Source organism: Phalacrocorax aristotelis, chromosome 9, assembly GCF_949628215.1.
Source record: "Phalacrocorax aristotelis chromosome 9, bGulAri2.1, whole genome shotgun sequence".
NCBI lineage: Eukaryota > Metazoa > Chordata > Aves > Suliformes > Phalacrocoracidae > Phalacrocorax > Phalacrocorax aristotelis.
Genome location: NC_134284.1, coordinates 12,100,057 through 12,122,519, shown reverse-complemented (window position 1 = coordinate 12,122,519; position 22,463 = coordinate 12,100,057). Strand labels below are relative to the sequence as shown.

Here is a 22,463-nt window from a genome sequence, read left to right as displayed (position 1 = left end):
GCGGATTCAGGGAAACAGTCCTTTCTCCATGATCTTACTGCTCTAATGGAGCCACCAAGCACTGTGACCTCTCATTGCCCCATGCCTCCTCTGCCAGGGCTCCCAGGTCCATGTCTGTCCGGTGTGAAAGCATCTCTCCCCATTGTTCCTCCCTGTAGACTACATCCCACACTCACATCCCTTCTGTATCCTGGTCTTGCTGGCCTGTGTTGTGCTCACTCAAAGTCACTGGGCTGTAGTTCAGTGACCCAGTGTCTCGTGCACAGAGATAATGTGTCCAGTGGATGTTTCCAGCTTTCTTATTGGCACTGTGGTCTTCAGACAGAACTACTCCTTGCACTCATGTGTCCCAGGGAGGCATGCACCAGAGCAGACTTCACAGCACTGGGAATTTAATTCCAGCAACCAGAGACAGAAATGGCAGAAGCTAGTTCAGTGTAAACACTTACAAATGTACAGAAGTGCAGCCAGGCAAGAGCTAGACAAATGGAGAACTTGTTTGGATTGACTGTCTGCCCGAGACACTGATTGTTAGTAGAGTCTGGATACGTCCGGATGTCTCCGTCGACTTCAGCTTTCATGTTTGGTACGTGTTTGTGTGCGGAAAGACATCAGAGAAGAAGAAGAATCAGAGGCAGGCATCTCTCTAAGTGAACCTACCATGACCAATCCCTGCTATTTCTTGTGTTTTGCCCAGCATCAGAAAAGCCAAGGCACTTGAATGTTTTGTCTGCATCCTAAGGAGACTATGTTAAAAGCTGAGTTCAGAATTAAGGTAGAGGTGGGGTTGATGTGGCCAGGGCTTGCTGTAGCAGGTGTTACATTAGTCACAGAGGTTTCCTCTGCTCAGGCTTTTGGCTGTCTGGTTTGCTGCTGGGAGGATGTGTATTGTTAGGCCCCTTCAAAGAAGTGGGTACAGAGATATAAGGTGTTCAGGCAGGCTATTACAGGGTATTAGAATATTCAAGCAGGCTATAGTAGAAGTTGCTGGGAGTTTGTTATTGCTCATGTAAGTGAGAGCTGAAGATGGGATCACCATGGTATGTCAGAGACAGCCCTGGGAGAAAGGAGAGAGCTAAGACCTTGTTCTGTGAGCTGTTGAGGCAAAGGCTGTCACCCAATCCATGAAAGAAAGAGATGAGCCAGAGGCAGGGCCCTGGAAAGGGACAGGACACTTGCCTGCTGTTGTTCAGCTGCAGTCCTTCTGCTTCAGCTGAAGGTGGCTGGATGAAATCTGCTGCCCTGTAAGATAGGATAAATCAGATGGAGACATCCAATGACCCTCCTGGGTCTTTAGTACTTGAAGGAGGAGCTGGGGCACACACTGAAAGGCTAGAACAGAGAGGTAGGAAGCTACATGAGCTAGAAGGAGAAGGCTGACAGAGGGAGAAGGGAATCAGAGGCTGAGGAAGCAGCTGATGTAGACACTTGGATGTGGCTGGGAGGAACCCCAAGGACCAGCAGGGTATTTGAGCAGTGCTGGTGAGGAAGCTGCAGTAGCAATGTCCTGTTCCTCAGTAAGCTCAGGATGCAGGGCGAGTAAAGTCACACTGCTGGTCAGAGCTACTCCTCCCTACCTGCCAGATCATATACTATTTTGGGATATACAATGGTCTGTGGAGAAGAACATGCTGGAATAAGGTAAAGAGATGGTCCATGAAAACTAAACCCAACAAGACCCAGACTGCAGGTTGACACAGACCCCAGGCAGGGTGTGGATTTGGATACTGGTTTTCCTGAAGTCTTGGCCCTCCTCAGGCATGTGGGGATAAAGGAAACTGGTAGCTGAGAGTTTTTTCTGAAGGCAAGGTGAGGTGATCTGCCCAGAGAGGGTCACGGCCCTCCTCTTCCACTTCTTCCCTGTCACTGAGACCACACAGCTCTGTGACCAGCAGCGCTCCAGCAGAAGCCCATATTGATGATGGACACCCTCTTCTTTACTGCAGAGGAGCTACAAGTCTCACCTTTTTGCAGGGGTTTGGGGGACCTTCTGGCTGCAGCAGTAAACCTGCACCTTCCAGGTCCTAGGTTTTCACTGCTGTCCTTTATTTCAGGCTGCAATCAGCCCGAGCGTGGGCTGGGCTATGCACTCACCAGTTGGGCTCACTGCAGATCTTCCTGGGCTGCTTTCTGTGGTCCTGCCTATGGGTTTTAACTGCATTAAGAAACAAGTCTTTGAAGGCTATTGTTTTGTTTTTATTCCCACTCCCCTTGTTTTTTCAAGTTTTTTGACCTAGAGAAAAGTCTGAATTTCACTGGAAAGTTGGATCTTGTAATGTCTGGTTTGGCATCCGCAGCACTCCCCAAACAGACCTCCCACTGCGAGAGGGGTGGCAGCTCACCCATGGAGCCGTCATCATCAGAAATGCCAAATGGCTCTGCAAGCCGCAAGCTCCCCTACACTGTGCCTGCAGGCACTGAAACAGCCACAGGAAGCCCCTTGAAAACCAGCCCCCTGGTCTGCTCTTGTTGCGATCAGATCAGGGAGGACTTAGGGACAAAAATCCTGGAAATATGGGAAGGAGGCTACAGAGGGAAGGGGCTGGCTCTGCCACTGCTGCACCATGCACCACAGGGAGTCTGTCCGAGACAGTAAAGAAGGGCTGGCTTCTCAGAGAGATAATGCCTTTTGTATGATAAATGGAAAGAGTTGAAAGAAATGGGCTAGCTTTCAGCAGCCAAGCATTTCCTCACTTCTCATCTGACCACAGGCTTCCTCTTCCCCTTTTAACAGAGTGATATTGGCTGGCCTAAGACAATGTATTATCTCACCCTACAAACCTTGCCTTGCTCAGGCCCTTGTGGCTACCACCACTAGAAGTGGTTTCTTTCCACTTCACCATCAGCCTGAGCTTCTTCATCCCGTCTTCAGACAGCGTTTGGGAGCCAGGACCCTTGGGTAAAGCCTTTTCTCCTGGCAAGTGATGGACAACTTGTGAAGTGTGCCTGGCTGCTTGAAGATCATCCCGCTAGCCTGCAAAACCCCTCTGCCTGATTTCTGTACATTCATTTCCCTTCTCGTTCTGCTGTGCTCAGGTATCATTCTAGCTGGGGACAAAGGTGCTGGTGGGAGTCCTGGGGTTTGCTGCTTCACGCTCACCTCCTTCATTCTAGATCAGTGACCTTACTGCATGCATACTCCCCTGTGAGAGCCCAGCCCTGCCAGAGGTGCCTAGTGCCTGCAGAGCTTGCAGAAAGCAGTATCAAGTGGTGGGATGAAGCAGAGCAATGGAGGGAGCGATGAGGAGAGCCAAGGCAGAGTCCTGGTGTGCATGTACTGGGTGAACACATCACTTCAGTGCAGCACCCATGGAGCTGAAGTGCCCAGGAGGCGAGCCTCCAAAACCACACCCCCATCAAGCCTGAAATCCCTCTGCCTGACAGATGCAGCTCAGCTGCTCTGTCCCCTGCCTCAAACTGCAGGAGCACCCCTTCCTAGAGAGAGTGTAGACAGACAGACAGACACAGAAGACTGGGACCCCTCTGGCTCTGGGTGCTGACAGACATTCTGCCCTCTCCAATCATCAGACTGGCTTTTTCCCACTCCTACCAGCTGCATGGGAGAGGGGTGGATGCTGATCCCCTTTGCAGGAAACTCAGGTGCCCTAGGCTGTTTGTTAGGGGGGTTTGGCCATCTCTGCTGTAGTTCAGCAACGTCAGAGCTCGTGGAAGAAAATGGTCCTCTGCTTGAGTAACCAAATACAAAGCTGAGAGTTAATAGCTTACATCCTCCTGCAGCCACATGCTGTCTTCCCTTGCAGCCAGGTCCTGGCAGGAAGAGAGCAGCCTCCATCCAGTACTTCAGAAAGTGTCTTGGTTCCCCTTGGTACAGAGGGATCTGCTCACATTACATTGCAGTTATTCTTTCCAGGGAACATGAGTTTCTTTGCAAAACTAAGACATTTGTCCGCAGCTTCACAAGTGATTTCCTCAGTAACAAGCCACAGGTTTCTGCTGACTGGAGTCGTACAAGTGCTGAGGTAGCACGAGACCTGCACGCTCACCCCCCATCACTGGTATTTTCTGCCTTGCCCTCTCCCCAGCAGCATCTGGCAGAGGGATGCTAGGATCTGTTTCTCTGCAAAGGCTTTTCAGAGAGGGAGCTGGGCTCTGACACATGTCATCGCTGTTTGATCTCCAGCATGCTTGGCTCCCTGTTGGAGGGCTTGCACATAACGATGCTGCTTCATTTGAGCATCTGTTATCACATCGTGCTGAGGCTGACAGATGCTTCCAAGCACAGTTAATGCCTGTTGGCAGCCCCAAGCCCACAGGCTGTGGTGTGGAATGACCTGGAATCCCACTGGGGTGCTGAGCCTGGAGCCTGTGAGCCAGAGGTTGTCTTTCCCTTCCCAGAAGGTTGGAAATGCACCCAGTGACTCCCAGTATCACCAGCAATCCCCTCGCCCCCAACATCCAGATATTTGTAAGCACCTCCTGCTTACAATTCATGACTGAGCTGTTGAAGAGGGTGAATAGTTTTTTCATCTTAGTCATTCATTCAGCCGCTGAGGATCTACCTACACCCAGAAAACCTTGTAGCTTCATTTACCATACATGGGGAAACAAGATTTTCTATTTCTTCCTGGTACATGCTGGTGAATGGCTTGCTGTTCTCCCATCTTTTATTTCCCAAGCACCTTTATCCTAGGAGGCTGGTCCCTAACTTTTGCCTTTCAAGAATTATCCTAGAATGGCTTTAAGCTACATTATCGGGTCAAAGTGTCTAGGACAAAGAGTTATGGACATGCCTGTTCTCTGCCCCCAATGCATTGTTTGTGTTCTTCACCTTTTCAGGCTCTTTCTGACCATCTCCTGCCACAAGGATGGTCTCAGTTTGTCCCTGGTTCTTGAAAGCTGCAATGCATTAGGAATCTGCCAGATCCTCAGTACGGCTATTGCCATGGAGGGCTTTCCACATATGACACCAGGGTGTGAGCTACTGATGCCAGGCAGGAGGAGGAATTAGAGTGGTGGGAATATGGCTGGACAGTCACTAAGCTGTTAGCACTTCTTGTTTCCAAGTGTATGGTCCAGAAAAATAAAAAGAAACCCCACCCTGGGAAAATCCCATCCTGAGTCAAAGCGCCCTTCTTCCTACTCCACCCTGTGCTTCCTTTCTTTCCAACCCGTCACCTCCCGTATTCCCTCTCCCTTGCTCCAAAATCCAGTGCCTAAATTTGACCTCCTTGGAATTTATGGGCCACATTTTACTTGCCTTTAAAAAATTTGGAGAGATTTAATTGTATTGGTTATAGGCCATTTTGGAACCCACAAAACTATTTTAAGCAGCAATTTGAAATTTTCTTTGATGAGAGTGATCAGGGCAGGAAATGACATGCAGTAAAAAAGGCAGAAAATGTAATACACAGGCCCTGGACTATTATTTCATCATCTTGTCAAGGACCTCTGCCATTCCTTTCACTATGATCCCCCTTGTCATGTGCCACCTGGCTATCCAAGGTGGCCTGGAAGGATCTGTGGTGACACAGTGATAGGTATGAAGCACAGGCAGCACCTCTGGGTCACCATTTTGGCACCTGCCAAGCGGCAGAAGACACCGCTTGGGAAATGTGGCTGCATTCACCTTTCCTTCTGCTCTGGGAGTCATCAGAGGCCCATCCAAGGCAGACCTAGGGACCCTTTCCCCTCTGCAAGAAGGGCAGAGAAAAGGTACAAGACTGGTGGCTGGCTCTACTGCTGGCATCCCACACTGTTTGCTTTCTTCCCAGCGCATGCTGTGATTGAGAATGGGCAGGTGGAATGTCCCCAAGGATACAAGAGGCTGAACCGGAGCCACTGCCAAGGTAAGGATGCTGCTTTCATCTCTCTCTCTGCTTCCCACATCCACTGTCAGAGCTGTAACTATATATACAAATAAAATACAGTTATCTAACTCCCTGATACAGATCTACCAAGAATGTGACTTACAAAAATCCCTGTGCTTTCATCAAGCATGAAGAAAAACAGGTAACACTGGACTACATGACTCAGCGCATAGTTGGGCCAGCACGAGAAAACTCACCTACTAAGTCCTACTGACACAGTAAGGACCTATGTTGCTGCTCTGCTACATGTGAGTGCAAAAACACTTCTCCCATCATCTGAAGCAACAGATATTCTGTTGCCTGAAAACATTTGGGAAGGTTGTCGGCTTGTTTGGTTGGTCATTTCCAAGTGGGAGTGCCATAAAAGTGAGTCCTTCTGTTTCAAGCATGTTGCTTGCCCATGCTGCCAGGCTGTTGTGCCTGCCCTGCGCTGCTGGAGTCTATCCCTTTTCTCTCCAATTCATGTTTTTTGCCATCCCTTGGCCCACAGGGCTTGTGTTTTTCCATGCTCTGACTGAAGTGGAATTTTATGGTTCTCTTCTTGTGATTCATGACAAGCTGAGAGGTGTCATCTCAAAGATGCAGCAGGGAGCCTGGGCCCCAGCCATGCAAACCCAGGGCTGGCAATCCACTGACTCGACTCTTTTATCTGGGACTTTCCACCATGCTTACTTAATTAATGATTCAACCTCCCCACATCATCCTGGGGGAGAACTTTCAACAAGGCAACAGCTTCTATTCTCCTTGGTGCTCAGATCTCATCCCTTATGCAGCCACAGACAGTGCTTTGGGTATGAGGAACTACCCTGAGATATCAAACAGCAGTCAGAGGAGCAAAGCAGCTGAGGGGGTCGTGTCAGCAAGCAGAGACCTGTGGTGCCTGCTCTGGATTTGTGTCTCCTCTGGAGCAGGGAGAGTCTCAATGCTCTGAGCAGCAGAGAGAGATGGCAATGTGGAGTTTGCTAAGAAGATGTTTTTGCACATGAACCATGAAGCAGAGATTTGTGCCTCTGCGTGCTCCTTCATAAGCCTGGCTGGGAGAAGTACTGTTCTGCAGACAGTCTACTGCCTTGAGGTGCTTTTCCCATCTCTGCTGTTACAGCAGGATGTGTGTCAGGAAGTCCAGCACCTCACTTAGAGTCCAGAGTGAGCAATTTGGCTGATAGACTGTGGGAGAGGCTACATGGGGCCTTCTCTTGCCAGCCCAGGTAGGAGGGAAGCCAAGGGCCCAGACAGCAGCTGATGGTTCCTGAGGTCATTGGCTCTAGGAGAGAAGCTGAGCTTCTTGGAAAAAGCTGAGCTGTGGCTTTGCAGGCTGTCATCAAAGCACAGATGAGTGACTGGAGTGGGGTCCTGGCAAGAGCCCGCTTTTCTTAGTTCTATATGGATAGAAAGGGTTGTTTCTGGTGCCTTCCAGCAGAGGAACAAATGGCTTATCTTTGCAAGATCTCCTCTTCCTCATCCTCTTCCTCTTCCTTTTCCTTCCTGCATCCCATTGACCAGGAACAAGGCTGCAATGAGTCTGAGTTGAGACTGCCTGGCAGACCCAGTCAGGAAGCCTCCTGGTGCTGCTGGAACCAGCAAGAAGGATGGCACTGGAAAGGATAATGTGGTTGCTATACATGAAAGATTGTCTTGGAGGCTGCAGGCTGGGCCGCCTGGAGACGGTGGTAGGGACGTGTGCATGCACAGGGGTCACTGCACAAAACACACATTGGCACCTTGATGTCCATAAATCCCTGGTGTCTTTTGCTGACTCAGGTCCTTTTTCCTCACCAAGCACCAGGGTAAACCAGCCTGCACCTTGCCACTACAAGCTGCCTGACCCAGTGCGGCTGTTTCTGAAGAACATGGCAGGCTTGTGTGGGGTGGGAAGAAGAAGCTGAGATAGCATATGGATCTTGGTTTGCGGTCCCTGAGGCCTCCTTTGTGGGCTAGCCCCGTTGTTGGCATGCTACAGTGGGTAGGAGTGTGTGGCCCCAGGTGTGCCTGCCTGCCTGTGGGGATTTCCACTGTGGGTGGGTCCTCTGCTGCCAGTGGAATAGAGAGGGTTGGACTGAGGCAGGGACGTTGCCCTGTTTTAAATTAAGCTCATAAAGCCCAGCCCTTGGTGCTTGTTTGTTTTGTGCTCCCATTACTCTAATCCCTTCAATCCCTTTGCTTATGCGGAGGCCAAACACTTCATCCAGTTGGTGTGTTGGAATGACACAGCGCTCCGACCATGCCAGGGAGTGGCAGGGATGAGCCCCAAGGCTGCTCTGGAGAGACCGAGCCTCTTCTCTGAGTGGGGTTCCTGGCATATTTGGGGTCTGGCCACTGGTTGTTCTCATGAACTCTGTCCTGTGCTTGGTACGGAGCAGGAAACCATTACATTATGCAGCCAAACCCTACTCCTCCCTGGCCTGCTGTACTTTGAATTGACTGAACATCATGGCCTGGTCTTGATGGCCCCTGTGTGTCTCAACCATGTATAGGGCAGCCGGTGGGGTGAACAGCAGAGTTTAAGAGCACAGGGCTGGGAAGGACCTTTCAGGTCATTAAGTCTGAACGCCAGCTGTCATAGCTGGCTGCGTGACACCCGCACTTCCACCAAGCAGTGATGTTGCAGCTCTGAGGAATCAGGTAGTGCTGGGAAGGCCATTCCTGAACCTAGCTGGTCTCAGTCAGGCTCCTCCATTACCTTCATTCTTCCAAGTGTCCCAGCAGCCCACCTCTGCACCCTTTCCACCTTGACACAGGTGCTCTCAGGGCACCTGAGGTCTCACTAGGGCCTTGTCCACAGACATTGGGATTGCCCCGTGTCTTTGGAAAGTGTTTGGCATGATGTGGCCTAGTGTCATGCTGGCATTTCTTGGTCTTGGCAGCTCATAGCTGTCCTGTGAGCAGCAAGTGTGCCCAGGTCCCTCTCACTGCCTGCTCCCACCTCTTAACTTGTAGGCTATGTTCCTGTGATTTGTTCTGGGGTGGTGCTGAGGTTCATCCCACTCCTGCCACTCCATGCTCCCATCCATCTCTTCCTGCCTGTAGGAAAGGCTTTACTGCAGGCCAAAGTAGTGAGCCTGGTTGTGTTTTGCTGGTATAAGCACAGATCTCTTCCTGAAGACTGCATCTGATGGATGCTGAGTCAGGTGAAAGGACAGGACTCACCAGTCCAGGCTTGCAGACAACAACCATGATGGCCGTAAGAGTGACCCTGCCAGGGTGGCTCACCACAGGGGCCACATCTGTTTTCCACAAGGGTTGTGAAGCAGAGCAGTCATTCATGAGCCATCCCTGCAGCTGCAGCAAGCGAGCTCTGTGCTGCAGATGCGGGACTGGCTGTCGCCGCGGAGGTCCCCACTGCGCTGCTCGGTGCCAAGGCTGCCTCAGACACCAGCCCAGCTGAGACCCCTCGGTCCACAATACCTGAGTGGGAGGCACTGGGTAGGGGATTCAGTTCACCCTCAGCTTCCTCACATCTCACCAGGCTCTCTCCTGTCCACAGATATCAACGAGTGCTTGATGCAGGGCCTGTGCAAAGATGCTGAGTGTGTGAACACCCGTGGCAGCTTCCGCTGCACCTGCAAGCCTGGCACCATGCTGGACCCATCCCGTAGCCATTGCATCTGTAAGTAGTCCAGGAAACCCCTCAGTTTGGGAAGGGGCCTGAGCAGGACCCCATGGCTGAGTGGAGGCTGCAGCATGCTTCATGCCTCTTGCAAATGCGGTTGAGTTCTGCTGTCCTGCACTTGTGTGCAGGATGGATCCATATTCCTCGGGCCTTCTTCATGCATTGTTCTTCACCATGGACATCTCATGGCCCCTGTGGAACCTGCAGGGGACACGCCTGCAGTGCAGCAGCAGAGGACACAGCCTCCTGGGTTGAGAGAACTCCCACAGGAGCTGGATTTGTTTGGGAGTAGCACTGCTGGGGGAATGGCCTGAGAGCTGAAGGCCAGGGGCTGTTCTGAGGAGAGGATGGGGCAGCCCTCAGGACAGGCTGGGAGGCACAGGCAAAGAAGGCCCTGAGGGGGAGAGATTGAGTGTCCCCTGTTCTCTCCTTGGAGAGCATAGAGCTTAACCTCTGGCACTGACCCTGCTGTTGTGTTTCAGCGGACAAAGCGGTGTCAATGGAGCAGGGGCTGTGTTACCGCTCAGCAGCTGGAGGTGTGTGCTCTTTCCCCCTCTCCCACCACATCACCCAGCAGATCTGCTGCTGCAGCCGCGTCGGCAAGGGCTGGGGGAAGAACTGTGAGGAGTGCCCCCTGCCCGGCTCAGGTGAGATATGCCTGCTTCAGCTTTGCCTGCTCTGGTTAGACTGGGGTTTGGGCTTGCCTGAACTTGCTGACACGCAGATGGCTGCAGGACTCAGAGATGAGTGGTGCAAATGCTGGCCTGTGAGATGGTTCCAGCATCCCAGGAAGCAGACCTGGATAATACTCGGAAGATAGAGAAATCCCTGATGGGAAACCACTCTGTACCAGAGGGAGAGCACAGCCATGTCTGTGCCTGGCTTTGCTCAACAGCCCTTTTGCCTCTTGTACATCTTCTGCTGGATGAAAGCCAGGTGAGGATAAGTTTGGCATATCTCAGCATGGGGCAGGGTTGAGGGGAAAGCACTGAGAAAAATCTTCGGGTGGGTACCAGGGGTTTGCTTTTATCTGCTCCCTTGCTCAGCTTGGATCTTCCTGTGGCATGATCCATTCCTAGCAGTACTGACCCAAGGGAGGGATTTAGGTTTTGGTGTCTGGGAGTACCAGCCAGTGCCTGTTAGAAACCCTGTGAGCAGATTCCTGCTCGAAGCATCTACCCACTGCAGCCCATATGTGCATCTATAAGGATTTAACCCTTAGAAATCACCAGAAAATTATAGGATGGGAGAAACTGGTACCTGCATTCACATACCTGCCTGTCCGTCTTCATTCCTTTCTTCCACTGTCTCACCATCATGTCTGGGTGTGGTAAGCCAGGTGATCCCTGGATCAGCCTCTTCCTTCCAACCATGCCCTCTAATGCTTTGATTCAATTTTCCCTCGCAGAAGCCTTCAAGGAAATTTGCCCAGCAGGACATGGTTACACGTACTCCAGCTCTGATATCCGCCTGTCAATGAGGAAGGCAGAGGTAGAAGAGCTGCCCCTCAGCTTGGAAGAACAAGGGGAGAGCAGCAACTGGACATTAGACTGGGCAGCAAGGAGACAGCAGCTGCAGCACAGCCTGCGTGGGAGCATCCTGGAGGCATTCCCCCACCCTGGCACCTCAGCAGGAGAAGGTAGTGTGGGGTCTACTGCTTAAAGCTGCTCCATCTGGGCCCCTAGGAAGGGTGGGCAAATTCCCAGGTCCTGCCATGCCCCCATGGATGGACTTCTAGCTGATAAGAGCTTTCTACATCTGTATGAATATGCAAGGTGTTCTTCAACCGTACTAGAATTCCTGGGGCATGAGACACCATGTCTTCAAGCCTTTGGAGAAGTTTCTGAGTGTTTCAGGCTCCTGCAACTGCATCTTTGCAGTTGGTGCTGGCTGGCCAGGCTACCTCCACCAGGACCTCAGGTCTGTGTGGCAGCCCTGGCACTGCAGTCCTTGGGCTTTTGTCGAGCCCAGATGGAGCAAAGTGTGACCAACTGCTTGTGCCAGCACCTGCTGGAGCGGAAGGTCCTGGGGCCTGTGCAATGCCAGGAGAGGAGTCCAGGTTTGTTGGCTTTGGAACAAGCTCTTGCAGAGGAGTGGGAGGGACTGAGTGGCAGTGTCTTAGAGGTGGGGTGAAGTTAGGGCAGCCAGAGTTTGAGAAGGATGCCTGCCTGCCTTGTCTCTACTCACCGTGCTCTGTTTCACTTTCCAGGTAAAATTTCTCCTGCTGCACAGGTGAGTAAGTTTGTCTTACTACATCTGGGTGCATCCATGGTAGCTTGATAGTCAGGAAGGGCATTTCATACACATACACAAGGAGGGGTGAAATGTGGTCAGAGAGAGCACAGAAGAGAGCAAGTAGCTGCTGCCAGAGCGAACAGCATACAAACTGCAAACCCTATCACCCTGGCTGAGTTGCCATGGTTGAAGGCACTGTGCCAAGTGCCTGCTCAGCCCTTGCTAAAAGGCCATTAGCTCAAACAGCAGGAGCTGAGGGTTCTGCTGCACTAGCTCATGGTCAGTGTTGATTCCAGCTGGCATTTGCTGGGGATGGGGTAGCAGCCCAGGCTGAGGCCGGAGCTGGCTGAGGTGTGGGCGCTCACTCCCTGCTGTCAGCCTGGCCTGGCTGTAGGGCTGATGGGCAGCAGGGGAAGGGGGACTGCTGCACTCAGCTTGGGGAGTGCTCCTCTCACGGAGCCCAGTGTTGTGTTCAAGCCTAGGACACAAGCACGTCTCCCCGTGCTGGTGTGGGTGCAGCAGAAACTCCACTGGAGCAGTTGGGGCAGGGGTCTCCCACACTGGCTATGTGAATTCACCCTGTTGAACGGGAGCAGTCTGGGGACCGATTCTCTGCTAGGCTCTCCCAGGGCTGGGTTTCTTTATTATGAGTCTCACTTGAAAAATATGTGTCTCGATCTCTGCTGTCAGTAGCAGTTGGGCCATATCTCTCCTGAGCATTTCTGTGCCCCCTTGCTATAGCAGCCCCTCTGCAGGAGTTGACAGCACTGCCATCATCACTGCTTTATAGACATGAAGTGACTTGCCCAAGGACATATGAAAAATCTCAAGACAAGGCAGAAATTTGAACCAAAGCTTCCAATCTTGAAGCAGAGCTATCTGGGACTTATGTTGCTCAGCTGCCTGTTTTCTTCATCCATTGCGGAAAGATCCTTGGAGCAGAAACCCAGGTTGTGCTCCAACTTCTCCTTTGGCAGCCATGGGTTCACCAGGAAGGGATGCTGAGAAAGAGCGTCTAGCACCAAGCACCCTTCTAGTAGGTAGCAGTCAAGGCAGGTCGAAGCAGTGGCTGTCCTCAGCCCTCCAGAGCCACCAGTGACAGTGGCAGTATTTACCATGCCTGGATGCCCTTTGCGGCCATCTTGCAGAGATGCCTGTCCGGTAGCAGTGCCCTGGGTCTCACCTGCATGGTGTGCCAGCATGGCGCCTCTGTGGGGAACCCCCGGGCACAGACAGGAGCTGTGTTTTATTCAGGATGATGTGCTCAGGACAGAGTGGCCCTGCCAGATGCACCCAGCCGTGGCAGCTTCTCCTCCCAGCATGGTGTCTTGGGGAGCAAAAGGAGCCAGGAGGTGGGTGGGAAAATGTCTCAGGGATGCTGCCTCCCAGCTACATGCATGTGGATAGAGGCAGTCCTATGTTTCTGTCCCTCAGGGCGCTGCTGATGCCACTGCAGAGCCTGCCACGCGCAGAGGTGAGCGCCCAGCTGGCAGGAGGGCAGGGTGGTCGTGGGGAAGAGGATGGGGCAGTGAGGAGGGAGGAGAGTGGGGAGGCTGGGAGCTGCTTCCTCTGCATGGCAGCCCCCGATGCTGGGCAGGATGGGCTGCCAGCTGGGCTGGCTGCAGGGCGCCATGGGGGACTCCTGCCGCACTGTGGTGGCTGATATGGGGCTGTAGGGATATGGGGAGGTCATGGATCTCCAGTGAGGTGGAGGAGGCTGTGTTAAATAACAAGATGATGAGGTAGCTTCAGCCACCCTGTGGCCCCTTCCCATGTGCTTTCTTGGGGCTGTGGATGCAGGGATACCCAGCACAGGTAAGCCTTGGGTGGGCACCTCTGCCTGTGATCGGGTGCTGGACTTCACCTCATGTCTTCTTCCTCAGCAGAAGAAGAGTCCTGGCGTGGTCCTCCCCAGCCTGGCCCCACCACCACCTGGGATGACGCTGCACCAACACAGATGCCAGCGCAGGGTTCGGGTGCATGTCCACTGCTCTCCAGAATTTCCCTCCTTTCTCTGCCTAGCACTATGGGGATGTTATGTCCTAAGCTCTGCCCAGGGGCTCTCTCCCTTCCCCAGCCTGCTTGTCTTCCCACATGCCCCACTTGGCTTCCCAAAGAAAAGTCCTTGTCCTACCACCCTGGGGTGTTGTCCCAGCCTGGTCCTGGCTGCTGCCAGCCAGGGAAAGCTGGCCGGCCATGGGGAGGCATGAGAGCAATCCCATACAGGGACCAAAGTGTTTGGTTTTCTGGGTCCTTCCCCTGCCTGCAGCTCACTTGCCCGGCACAGCCGTGGCTGCCGGGCGAGGGGGATCACGTGCCCGCTCTGGTGGCTTTGGCCTGCTTCCCTGGCAGCGTGAGCTGACTCATCGGCAAGGGGGAGCGCAAGGGGAGGCATGTGGATCCCGGGGCGGCTTGTTTACTGCGCCGGAAACAAGGGCGCTGTTGTTCCAGGGTTGCTCAAGTGTCTGGGAGCGCGGCCCCTGCCCTCCACCGGGGGCTGGAGCACCTTGGGGAGCAGGCCTGGCAGAGGCACCTTGCTGAGGAATGCGTCTTCCTGAATAGCCTTTTGTTTGGGGTTGGGCTGCGCCCCCACCCTGCCCAGGCTGGCTCAGTGCTGAGGGGGTATGCAGTGCCCTGCTCCCTGCTTAGCAGGGTGGTGGGTGGGGGGGCCCTGCTGTCGCCCCAAAAGGAGCCCCCTCACAGGGGCCAGGCTCTGCTGCAAGCCCTCCTCTAAGGCATGGGGCTTCCCCAGTATCCTTTTGTGGGGCGGGGGTGCAGGTGAGCAGCACAGGGGGCTTGGGCATCCCAGCTGGGCCTCAGGCCAGAGGAGGAGGCAGAGTCCGCCGTGTCCTCCCTGCAGCCCTATGGGTGCAGGCTGCCTGAAGCGTAGAGGAGCAGGCTTAGCATCACTCTCCAAGAAGGGAAAAAGCAGCCTCCCTGGCATGGTGCTTGGGACACAGGCAGACGCTAGACTCATGCACCCTTTTGGTGCTGCCCCCAACCCCATGGTCTCTTCTCCCAGTGGTTGGCAGCTGTGCCTCTTCACCCCTCTTCTGTGGAGCCGGAGCTTGCGTGCTCACCCCGGAGGGATACAGCTGCTTGTGCCACCCCGGCTACACGTTGGACCCCAGCCGCCTCGACTGCATCGGTAGGTTGGCACCTCCTCTGCCTGCTGGGCCTCGACAGACTGTTCAGTCCTTCAGGCTCCTGGGGGAGGAAGGTTTTCTGTCAGCTCTGCTGAGCTCTGCCTATCTGCTGCACCATGGGGCTGGCAGGCAACTGCAGGTGTTGACTGTCTGTCTTCCTTCCTTGCCTGGGCACAGATGAAGATGAGTGCCTTAAAGACCCTTGTGCTGGAAAAGGTCGCTGCATCAACAGTGTGGGCTCCTATTTATGCCTCTGCTACTCTGGGTACACCCTGGCTGTCTCAGAGGGCAAGCAGAGCTGTGAGGGTAAGTGGTATCTGCCTGGCACAGGGCTGCCACCTTCCCATGGTGGCCTCAGTCCCCACTCTCGTGCTCTCTCATGCACATGCACATACACATGCACTCATGCACACCCTCCCTTCCCCAGGCCTGCCCACAGACAGCCTGATACATGGGCATCACCCTCTCATCCTCGCTCAGGGACAGGGCCTTGCCCATGATGTTCTGGGTAGGACCCTGTGATGCCAGCCTTGATCACTGCTTCTGGCAAGGGGGGTGTTAGGACAGATGGGGGATAGAGGAGAGCCCCAGCATGGGTCCCTTGGGCAGAGCCTGTTGCAGGCGGAGCAGCTCCTCTCCTGCACCCAGCCCTCCCACGCTGGAGAGGGAAGACTTCAGGACTCTCCCTATCTGTTGCCAGATCGAGATGAATGTGAGCAGCCCTCTATCTGCAGAGGACAACGGTGCATCAACACCCCTGGGTCCTACCTCTGCGAGTGCAAGGAGGGCTTTGCCCTGGGCCCCAGAGGACAGTGTGAAGGTGAAGCTTGCTAGTCCCTGTTCCCCTGCCCCTCCAACCCACCCTGTGCAGGGCTGAACACCTTTCCTCACCACTTCGTGTCTCCTTCTGGAAGGGAGGAAGGACCCCCCCATGTTTGTCTGCCCCGTGCCTCCCCTAAGGGCTGTCTGTCCTCTCCTCTGCCTGAAGGAGGGAGAGGCTTTCCTGGGCTGGGAGAGGGGAGTTCTGAGACCCTCTCCCACCTCCCCAGGTTGATCCCCCATGACCAGCCCATGCTGGCTTCCTAATCTGGGAGGAGATGTCCCTGTGTTTTTGTGCCAGCTTGACACTGTCACCAGACCCTCATGCTGCCAAGTGGACTGCAGGGAGAGCAGGCTGCAGAGAGTCAGGCCACAGCATCCCGCTCACGTGGCATGACCTGGGCTGTTCAGAGCATTCGACCTTGTGAACATACAATGTCCCTGATCAAAGATCCCCCTTTCTCAGTAGCTTGTCTCCGACAGAGAGTGGGAGACTATTTTAGGAGGCAGTAGGAGAAACAGGGCATGCACAGAATGCTGCTCCCCCTGCACGGCCTCCAGAAAGCACTTGCCTTCAGGACTTCCTGAGCTGGAGGCTGCATCCTAATCATAGTTACAGAAGTCCCTGATGAAACAGCCCTGCACAGGTGTTCTCTGATCCCTTTCTCTGTCCATGCACATTCCTGGCCTTGGCAAAATCCTGCAGCCGCAGGTTTCGCTGCTGGATTATGTCAGCCCTCAGGTGTGGGTGTAGGCTCCTGAGTGGTAAGTGGGACTATAAGTAGTGTTGCTCAAGCCCTGGCAAACTTGTCTCACCTCCTTTTGGGCATCGCTGTCCCCCAGAAGGGAACTCTGAGGATCCAGCTGGAGGGGACATCCTGGAGAAGGCTGCACTATTCACCTTTGGGAGCCTGAAAGGAGTGTGTTTCTTGGCAGATATCAACGAGTGTGTGGATCCCAGCCCTTGCCCCCATGGGAAGTGTGTCAATACACTAGGCTCCTACAAGTGTGTCAGCTGTGGGGATGGCTACCGGCCCAGGAACGGGAGATGTATTGGTGAGGAATGTGGGCTGTCTCTGGGTGGCACCCTCACCCCCTGTGGCAGTGCTCCCTGCGAGCCTCAAAAGGAGCAGGGGCACGGGCAGCACACTCCCGTGGGCAGCCAGCCTGCGTGGCCAAGGCACAGTGCCCTGGCAGTTTGGGTGGTGGGGATGGCTTCGAGCACCCTCCCATTCCATATTGTTCTCTGCTGTGTCACACAGACGTAGACGAGTGTCTTGCGGAGGGGACGTGTGCTCACGGGCAGTGTGTCAACCTGGATGGCTCCTTCCACTGTTCCTGCTACCGGGGCTATGAGGTGGCACCTGACGGGAAGAGCTGCCAAGGTACCAGGAAACCATGAGTCCAGATCCTCTGAAGTGTCATGCACCCAGTCCAGAGGCTTCCCTGGGCTCTTCCTGAGCACTTGACTGTGCCTGAGTCCTGGCCACCATGTTGGCTGGTTTCCTCAACATGTCTGCCTCCGGTTATGGTTCCTCCACATCCACCCCACTCATCCCGCTCTCCCTTGTGTGCTTATGCAGATATTGACGAGTGTGCTGCCCAGGCTGCCTGTCCCTCCAGACTCTGCCTCAACACTGAGGGCTCTTACTCCTGCATGGCTTGTGACACTGGCTACACTGTGTCCAGAGATAGCAGCACATGTGAAGGTAACCCTTTCCGAGGGACAGAGAAGCGAGTGCTGGAGGGAATGAGGGAAGAAACATTGCCGTAGCTGGGTTATTGGTGGGGCCCAGGTGTTTCTTTAGCCTCAGGATCCTTCTCCAGCTCTTTAGCTCTCTGATCAGCAGACAGTGGAGGGGGGTGCTGCAAACAGATGTCACCTAGAGCAGCAGGAAGGTGATCTTCCTCACCCAGGGAAGGGATGGGGGACAAAGACTCATTTATGAGAATCCTGGACTAATGGTGACCTGGGGGATGCTGACAAAGGCCAGAGGAGTATAGGAGGCCTGGAAAGATGGGCAGAGAGGATCTGTGTGTGGTTCAGTTCAAAACTGTGTGCCTGGAAGCATGTGCCCCAAGTGTAAGTCCTCAACAGAGAGAGAAACCTTGGGTCCACAGCCAGCGGCAAGACTGTGGGCACCCAGGGTTCATCTTTTTTTCCCCAGCCCCTAATATAACTTGGACATGTTCAAAAGGGAAAGAGTAGTTCAAGGGCTCTGCTGTGCCGGGCATGCATGACAGAGTTAGCACGAGCATGGATCTGTGTTGGTTGCTTTGCTCAGACATTACAGTGCCCTGTCCCAGCCTTACAGCCTGACTGCCCCAGCGCAGGCAGGGAAACTACTTCCTTGGATGCTGCCCCCAGAGGACACCCAGGGCTTGATATGGCTTGGTGCAAATTCCCTGTTTGGGGCAAGGGAAGGGAGGTGGCAGGGCTGGCAAAGGTATTTGTTTAAAGATTGACTGCGTGCTGCAAATTTCTCTCTGGAGCACTGCAGAGCTCTGCAGCCTACACTTAGCTGGTAAACAGAAGATCTTGCCTTTGATGTGACTCTCAGAAGACCCCCCTGCATGGGGGCCTCAAATGGGGGAGGAGAGGGAGGCTTTCCTCCCCCTCTTCTCCTCTGTTTTGTTGTCTGAGAAAGCCAGCATGAAATGAACTTATTTTCCATCCGATTTTGGGGTGCAATGGAAGAACCATGGTTTGATCCCTTCTGTCTGCCCTCCCACTTTCCCAAGACTCTGTGTAAGCCCCTTCTCAGCCACCTCGCCCCAGCTGTGTCATGAGGGCACCTTATCAGGGTTTGGTACTGTTTGGGTCACACTGACCTGATGGCAGGATGGTATGTTCTTCCCTGCCTTGGCTGGTGGCCTTGTCTGTGGATCTGGGTTTCATATTTGAAAAATGATGAGGGTTTTGTGATAGCTTTGTGATAAATAAACTAGGTTATGGTTCATCTCCAGAGGGATTCAAGAATAGTGCTACTTGCAATCCTTTGAGACTGAACATCTGGGAATCCTGCCCCGAGGCAGTAGGGAGCAATGCTTGTTTATGCGTGTGGCATGTTCAGTGCTCTGCAAAGGGGAAGAAAAGGACCCTGCCCTTCCCTCAGGAGTTAGCAGTCTCAGGGCTTTAGCTCCTGGCACAGGAGAAGAGAACAGCAGGATCTTCTCCACTAGCATGTCTTCTGCTGCCTGGACACCAGCCCATCCTTCTGATTAGCATCCTCCTCCAATGCTTCCCCCTACCTCACCGGCCTGCAGGCAACATCAGTCTGTTGGCATGCTGCAGCCCTCTGTTAGAGGGAAGGCACCTCTGCTGTGGGCAAACCCTCAGAGCACCAGCGTGCTCTGGCCAAGGCCTGGAGGAGTTGGGTGGGAGAGGGTTTGTGGGGAGCTCTGCAGCTGGGTAAGAATGGATACAGGCCCCTGGACAGCTTTGCCAGGAGGAGGACATTTTAGGCAAGCCTGGCAGGTAAGAAAGCAGAGCCACAGAAGGTATGGCTGGTGCTGGGTTACTTTCCTGATGTTTGCTCTTGTGCGGTTGGCTGAAGAGAGGGTTTGTCATCAACTATGGCTCTGTGCTGGCCTCTTAGTGGTTGTGGTACCCGGTGCAGAGCTCTACTGGAGGTGGACACTGGGGTTAGCAGTATCCTTGTGCTCACAGAATCACAGAATGGCTGAGGTTGAAAGGGACCTCTGGAGATCATCTTGTCCAACACCCCCTGCTCAAGCAGTGCCACCTAGAGCTGGTTGCCAGGGACCATCTCCAGATGGGTTTTGAGTATCTCCAAAGAGGAAGACTCCACAACCTCTTTGGCAATGTGTGCCAGCACTCAAAAACCCTCACAGTAAAAAAGTGTTTCTTGATGTTCACATGGGACCTTCTGTTTTTCAGTTTATGCCCATTGCCTCTGGTTCTGTCACTGGGCACCACTGATTTGGTGCAGGGATCTAGTTTTTCTTGGTCCCTATGATGGAAGGTAGTGAAGGGTCTGGGCTGACTCCTCACACCCCAGTAATATGGAGTCTCTGCCCTCATCTCACTGTGACAGGATGGTCTGGGAGGGCAACTCAAACCTACCTTGCAGGCCAATAGCTAGGTGTTGACTTCTCTGGGTGGGGGTCTTCTCCAGTGGAGGCAAGAGCTGGGGCCTCACTCTGTCCTGGGCCCTTCTGCTTGGCAGATGTGAATGAGTGTGAACACCCTGCTGTTCAGTGCCTCGGGGGACAGTGCAGGAACACCCCGGGCTCCTATGAGTGCCACTGCCAGGCTGGCTTCGAGCTCATCAACGGCACCATGTGTGAAGGTATGAACCCCATCCCTGCAGCCCTCTGGTCCTTCTTTCCCAGCAGGGAGGATGCCAGTGCCAAGACAGGTGATGCCCCCATGCATGGCACATCCGTAAGGTTGTAGGCAAATGCAGGATGTGCCATGGACAGGGAAGATCTCTGTCTCCATGGCAAGAAAACCAGGGGCCAGGACCCCTGCGAGGGCTGCCTGTAAGAGGCTGGGGAGAAGGAATCCATGTGGCTTAGGTGCAGGATGTCCCCCAGAGCTGGGTGTATGGCCCTGACTCTGCTCCCTCTGCAGATGTGAATGAGTGCCTGAACAGCGAGATCTGCAGCCCCAATGGCGAGTGTCTCAACAGTCATGGATCCTACTTCTGCATTTGTGCTCCTGGCTTCTCAAATGCAGCTGGTGGAGTCACCTGCCAAGGTGAGCTGGAGGGTGGCAGGGACATAGCTTGGGTCCTGCTCTCTGCTCCCTCCCCTGCTGTGAGATCCATGTTGGTGATTTTGGCCCAATTTTGCAGATGTGGATGAATGTGCAGACAAGTCCCGGTGCACACAAGGCCAGTGCCTGAACACAGAAGGCTCCTACAGGTGTCTGTGTGAAAATGGATTCAAACACTCCCAGGATTCTGACGACTGCGTGGGTGAGAGCTCATTGCTGGGGAGATCAGCACCCTGGATTTGGGGGGATGAATGCAGCCAATGCAGGGGGGAGGGCAGTTCTGCTCCCAGCACCCAAAGTTGCTGGTGACTTGTAAGGAGGACTAACAGTGGCTCAGGGCCTCTGGCCAACTGAACTTGACCCAGGTGTTTCAGTGAGCAAGCAGGGTCTCCATCTGACCACCCTCATCCCCTTGCCCTCCTCCCTGCAGACGTGGATGAGTGTAAAGAGTATGGGGATGCCATCTGTGGCACGTGGCGGTGCCAGAACAGCCTCGGCTCCTACCGTTGTATCATGGGCTGCCAACCTGGCTTCCACTGGACACCCTTGGGTGACTGCATTGGTGAGTACAGTCTGGGTGTCCCTGTCCCTCCTCCTGGTAGGGACGGGGTGGCTGTGGGTCACCTCTGCCAGCAGCGTGGGGGAGAAGGAGGAGGAGGAGGAAGCATGTGGCTGGTGGAGAGGCAGATAATGCTGAGAGTTTGTTTTCTTGGCTGAGCTGCCTGCTTGTGTCTAGACTTCTCTCTTCCTGGCATCTGGAACAGACACTGCATTGTGCTGCTTTCCACTTGGGGAGAGTCCTGGGCAGGTTACAGCCATTCCAGGCTTGGGGCTGGACCACAGCTCCCTGTAAGCTGTGCTTACTGGGGCTGCTGCCTGTGCCAGTCACCTGCCTGGTAGGGCTGGGTGAGGGAAAAAGCTGCTGGTAGCAGTGCTTGGGAGCAGTGGGCTGTGGGCAAGTGGCTGCTCTGCCTGCTTCAGGGAAATCTGTCCCGTGAAGTGGCAGAAGGGGAGATGGGTGCAGCCAGCAGGGCTGTAAACCTGCCCTCCAAAAGCAGAGGACCCATTTGTGACTGTCCAACCCCACTGGGCTGGGCAAGGCAGAGATTACTCCCTGGCACTGTACCAGTTGGAGAAAGACCAGGTCAAGATGAACAGGGCAGGAGGGTATCATCCTAGATCTGTCTGCGCTTGCCCCACATACTTCAGTTGCACCCTTGTATCTCCTGCCAATGTGAGCCTGTAGGCTTTGTGCCCCTTTATGCCTCTGCAGGGACCTGCGCTACCCTCAGTCCTCACTGCCAGCCACCTCCCACTCTTCCCAACCATCTCTCATTCCCACCCTGCTCTTGTCACTCTGTCCACATGGCCTCTCTTCAGCTCTGGATGTTGCAGGAAGCTTCTCTTAACATGCACACTCATAGCAGGGGAGTGAGTGGGACAGCCAGACCCAGTCCCTCACATCAAGGGAATGCCTGCCCCATACTCAGGCCTCGAGCTCAGAGCAGAAGGGCCTGGGCAGTGGGGGTGTCCACTGGGAGAGGTGGGATCTGGGGCAATTCCTGCTCTCTGCTCTGCTGCAGATATAGATGAGTGTGCCAATGAGACGCTGTGTGGGAGCCACGGCTTCTGTGAGAACTCAGATGGCTCCTTCCGCTGCCTCTGTGACCGTGGCTATGAGAGCTCAGCCTCGGGACACTACTGCATTGGTAAGTCTCCCATAATTGCTCTGCCAGCCAGTAAGGGAGAGCCATTGTCAGATGCCAGGCTGGTGTCCCTGCTGTGTGATGGCTCTTGGGGCATGGACAGGGACTGTATCCACACATGAAGAATCCCAGACATGGAAAGGGCAGATAATGCAGGCAAAAACCCTCCCCTTAACACAGCAGATCCTTGGGACTGCAAAGGAGCAGGGTTCTATGAAAAAGTGAGCGGCTCCTAGTGAACATGGAGCCCTTTTCTGTGCAGGTGGAAAGGAGGTGCCTGGGGGCTGGAGGCACTGAAGGTGCTAGGAAGGTACTTTAATGGGTGCCTGGAGAGGACAGGCAGCGTATAATACAAGGAGAAACGTTTTCACCATGAAG

At 54.1% G+C, this 22,463-nt stretch overlaps 1 protein-coding gene across 5 annotated transcripts in view; it reads left to right on the top strand.

Annotated features, from left to right (window-relative positions):
* The window catches only part of LTBP2 (latent transforming growth factor beta binding protein 2), a 75,028-nt gene that overhangs the window by 44,911 nt on the left and 7,654 nt on the right, over positions 1 to 22,463 (top strand). For 2 of the 5 annotated variants that reach the window (XM_075103492.1, XM_075103489.1), the window contains exons 9-26: positions 5,733 to 5,807; positions 9,313 to 9,435; positions 9,921 to 10,085; positions 10,847 to 11,077; positions 11,648 to 11,670; positions 13,108 to 13,147; positions 13,557 to 13,649; positions 14,696 to 14,821; positions 14,997 to 15,125; positions 15,520 to 15,639; positions 16,575 to 16,694; positions 16,901 to 17,023; positions 17,222 to 17,347; positions 19,829 to 19,951; positions 20,236 to 20,361; positions 20,459 to 20,581; positions 20,810 to 20,941; positions 21,963 to 22,088. In XM_075103492.1, the coding sequence (XP_074959593.1) occupies positions 5,733 to 5,807; positions 9,313 to 9,435; positions 9,921 to 10,085; positions 10,847 to 11,077; positions 11,648 to 11,670; positions 13,108 to 13,147; positions 13,557 to 13,649; positions 14,696 to 14,821; positions 14,997 to 15,125; positions 15,520 to 15,639; positions 16,575 to 16,694; positions 16,901 to 17,023; positions 17,222 to 17,347; positions 19,829 to 19,951; positions 20,236 to 20,361; positions 20,459 to 20,581; positions 20,810 to 20,941; positions 21,963 to 22,088 (2,124 nt within the window). The remainder of the gene's footprint in view (positions 1 to 5,732; positions 5,808 to 9,312; positions 9,436 to 9,920; positions 10,086 to 10,846; positions 11,078 to 11,647; positions 11,671 to 13,107; positions 13,148 to 13,556; positions 13,650 to 14,695; positions 14,822 to 14,996; positions 15,126 to 15,519; positions 15,640 to 16,574; positions 16,695 to 16,900; positions 17,024 to 17,221; positions 17,348 to 19,828; positions 19,952 to 20,235; positions 20,362 to 20,458; positions 20,582 to 20,809; positions 20,942 to 21,962; positions 22,089 to 22,463) is intronic. The other 3 variants (XM_075103491.1, XM_075103490.1, XM_075103493.1) reach the window with 3 other exon arrangements.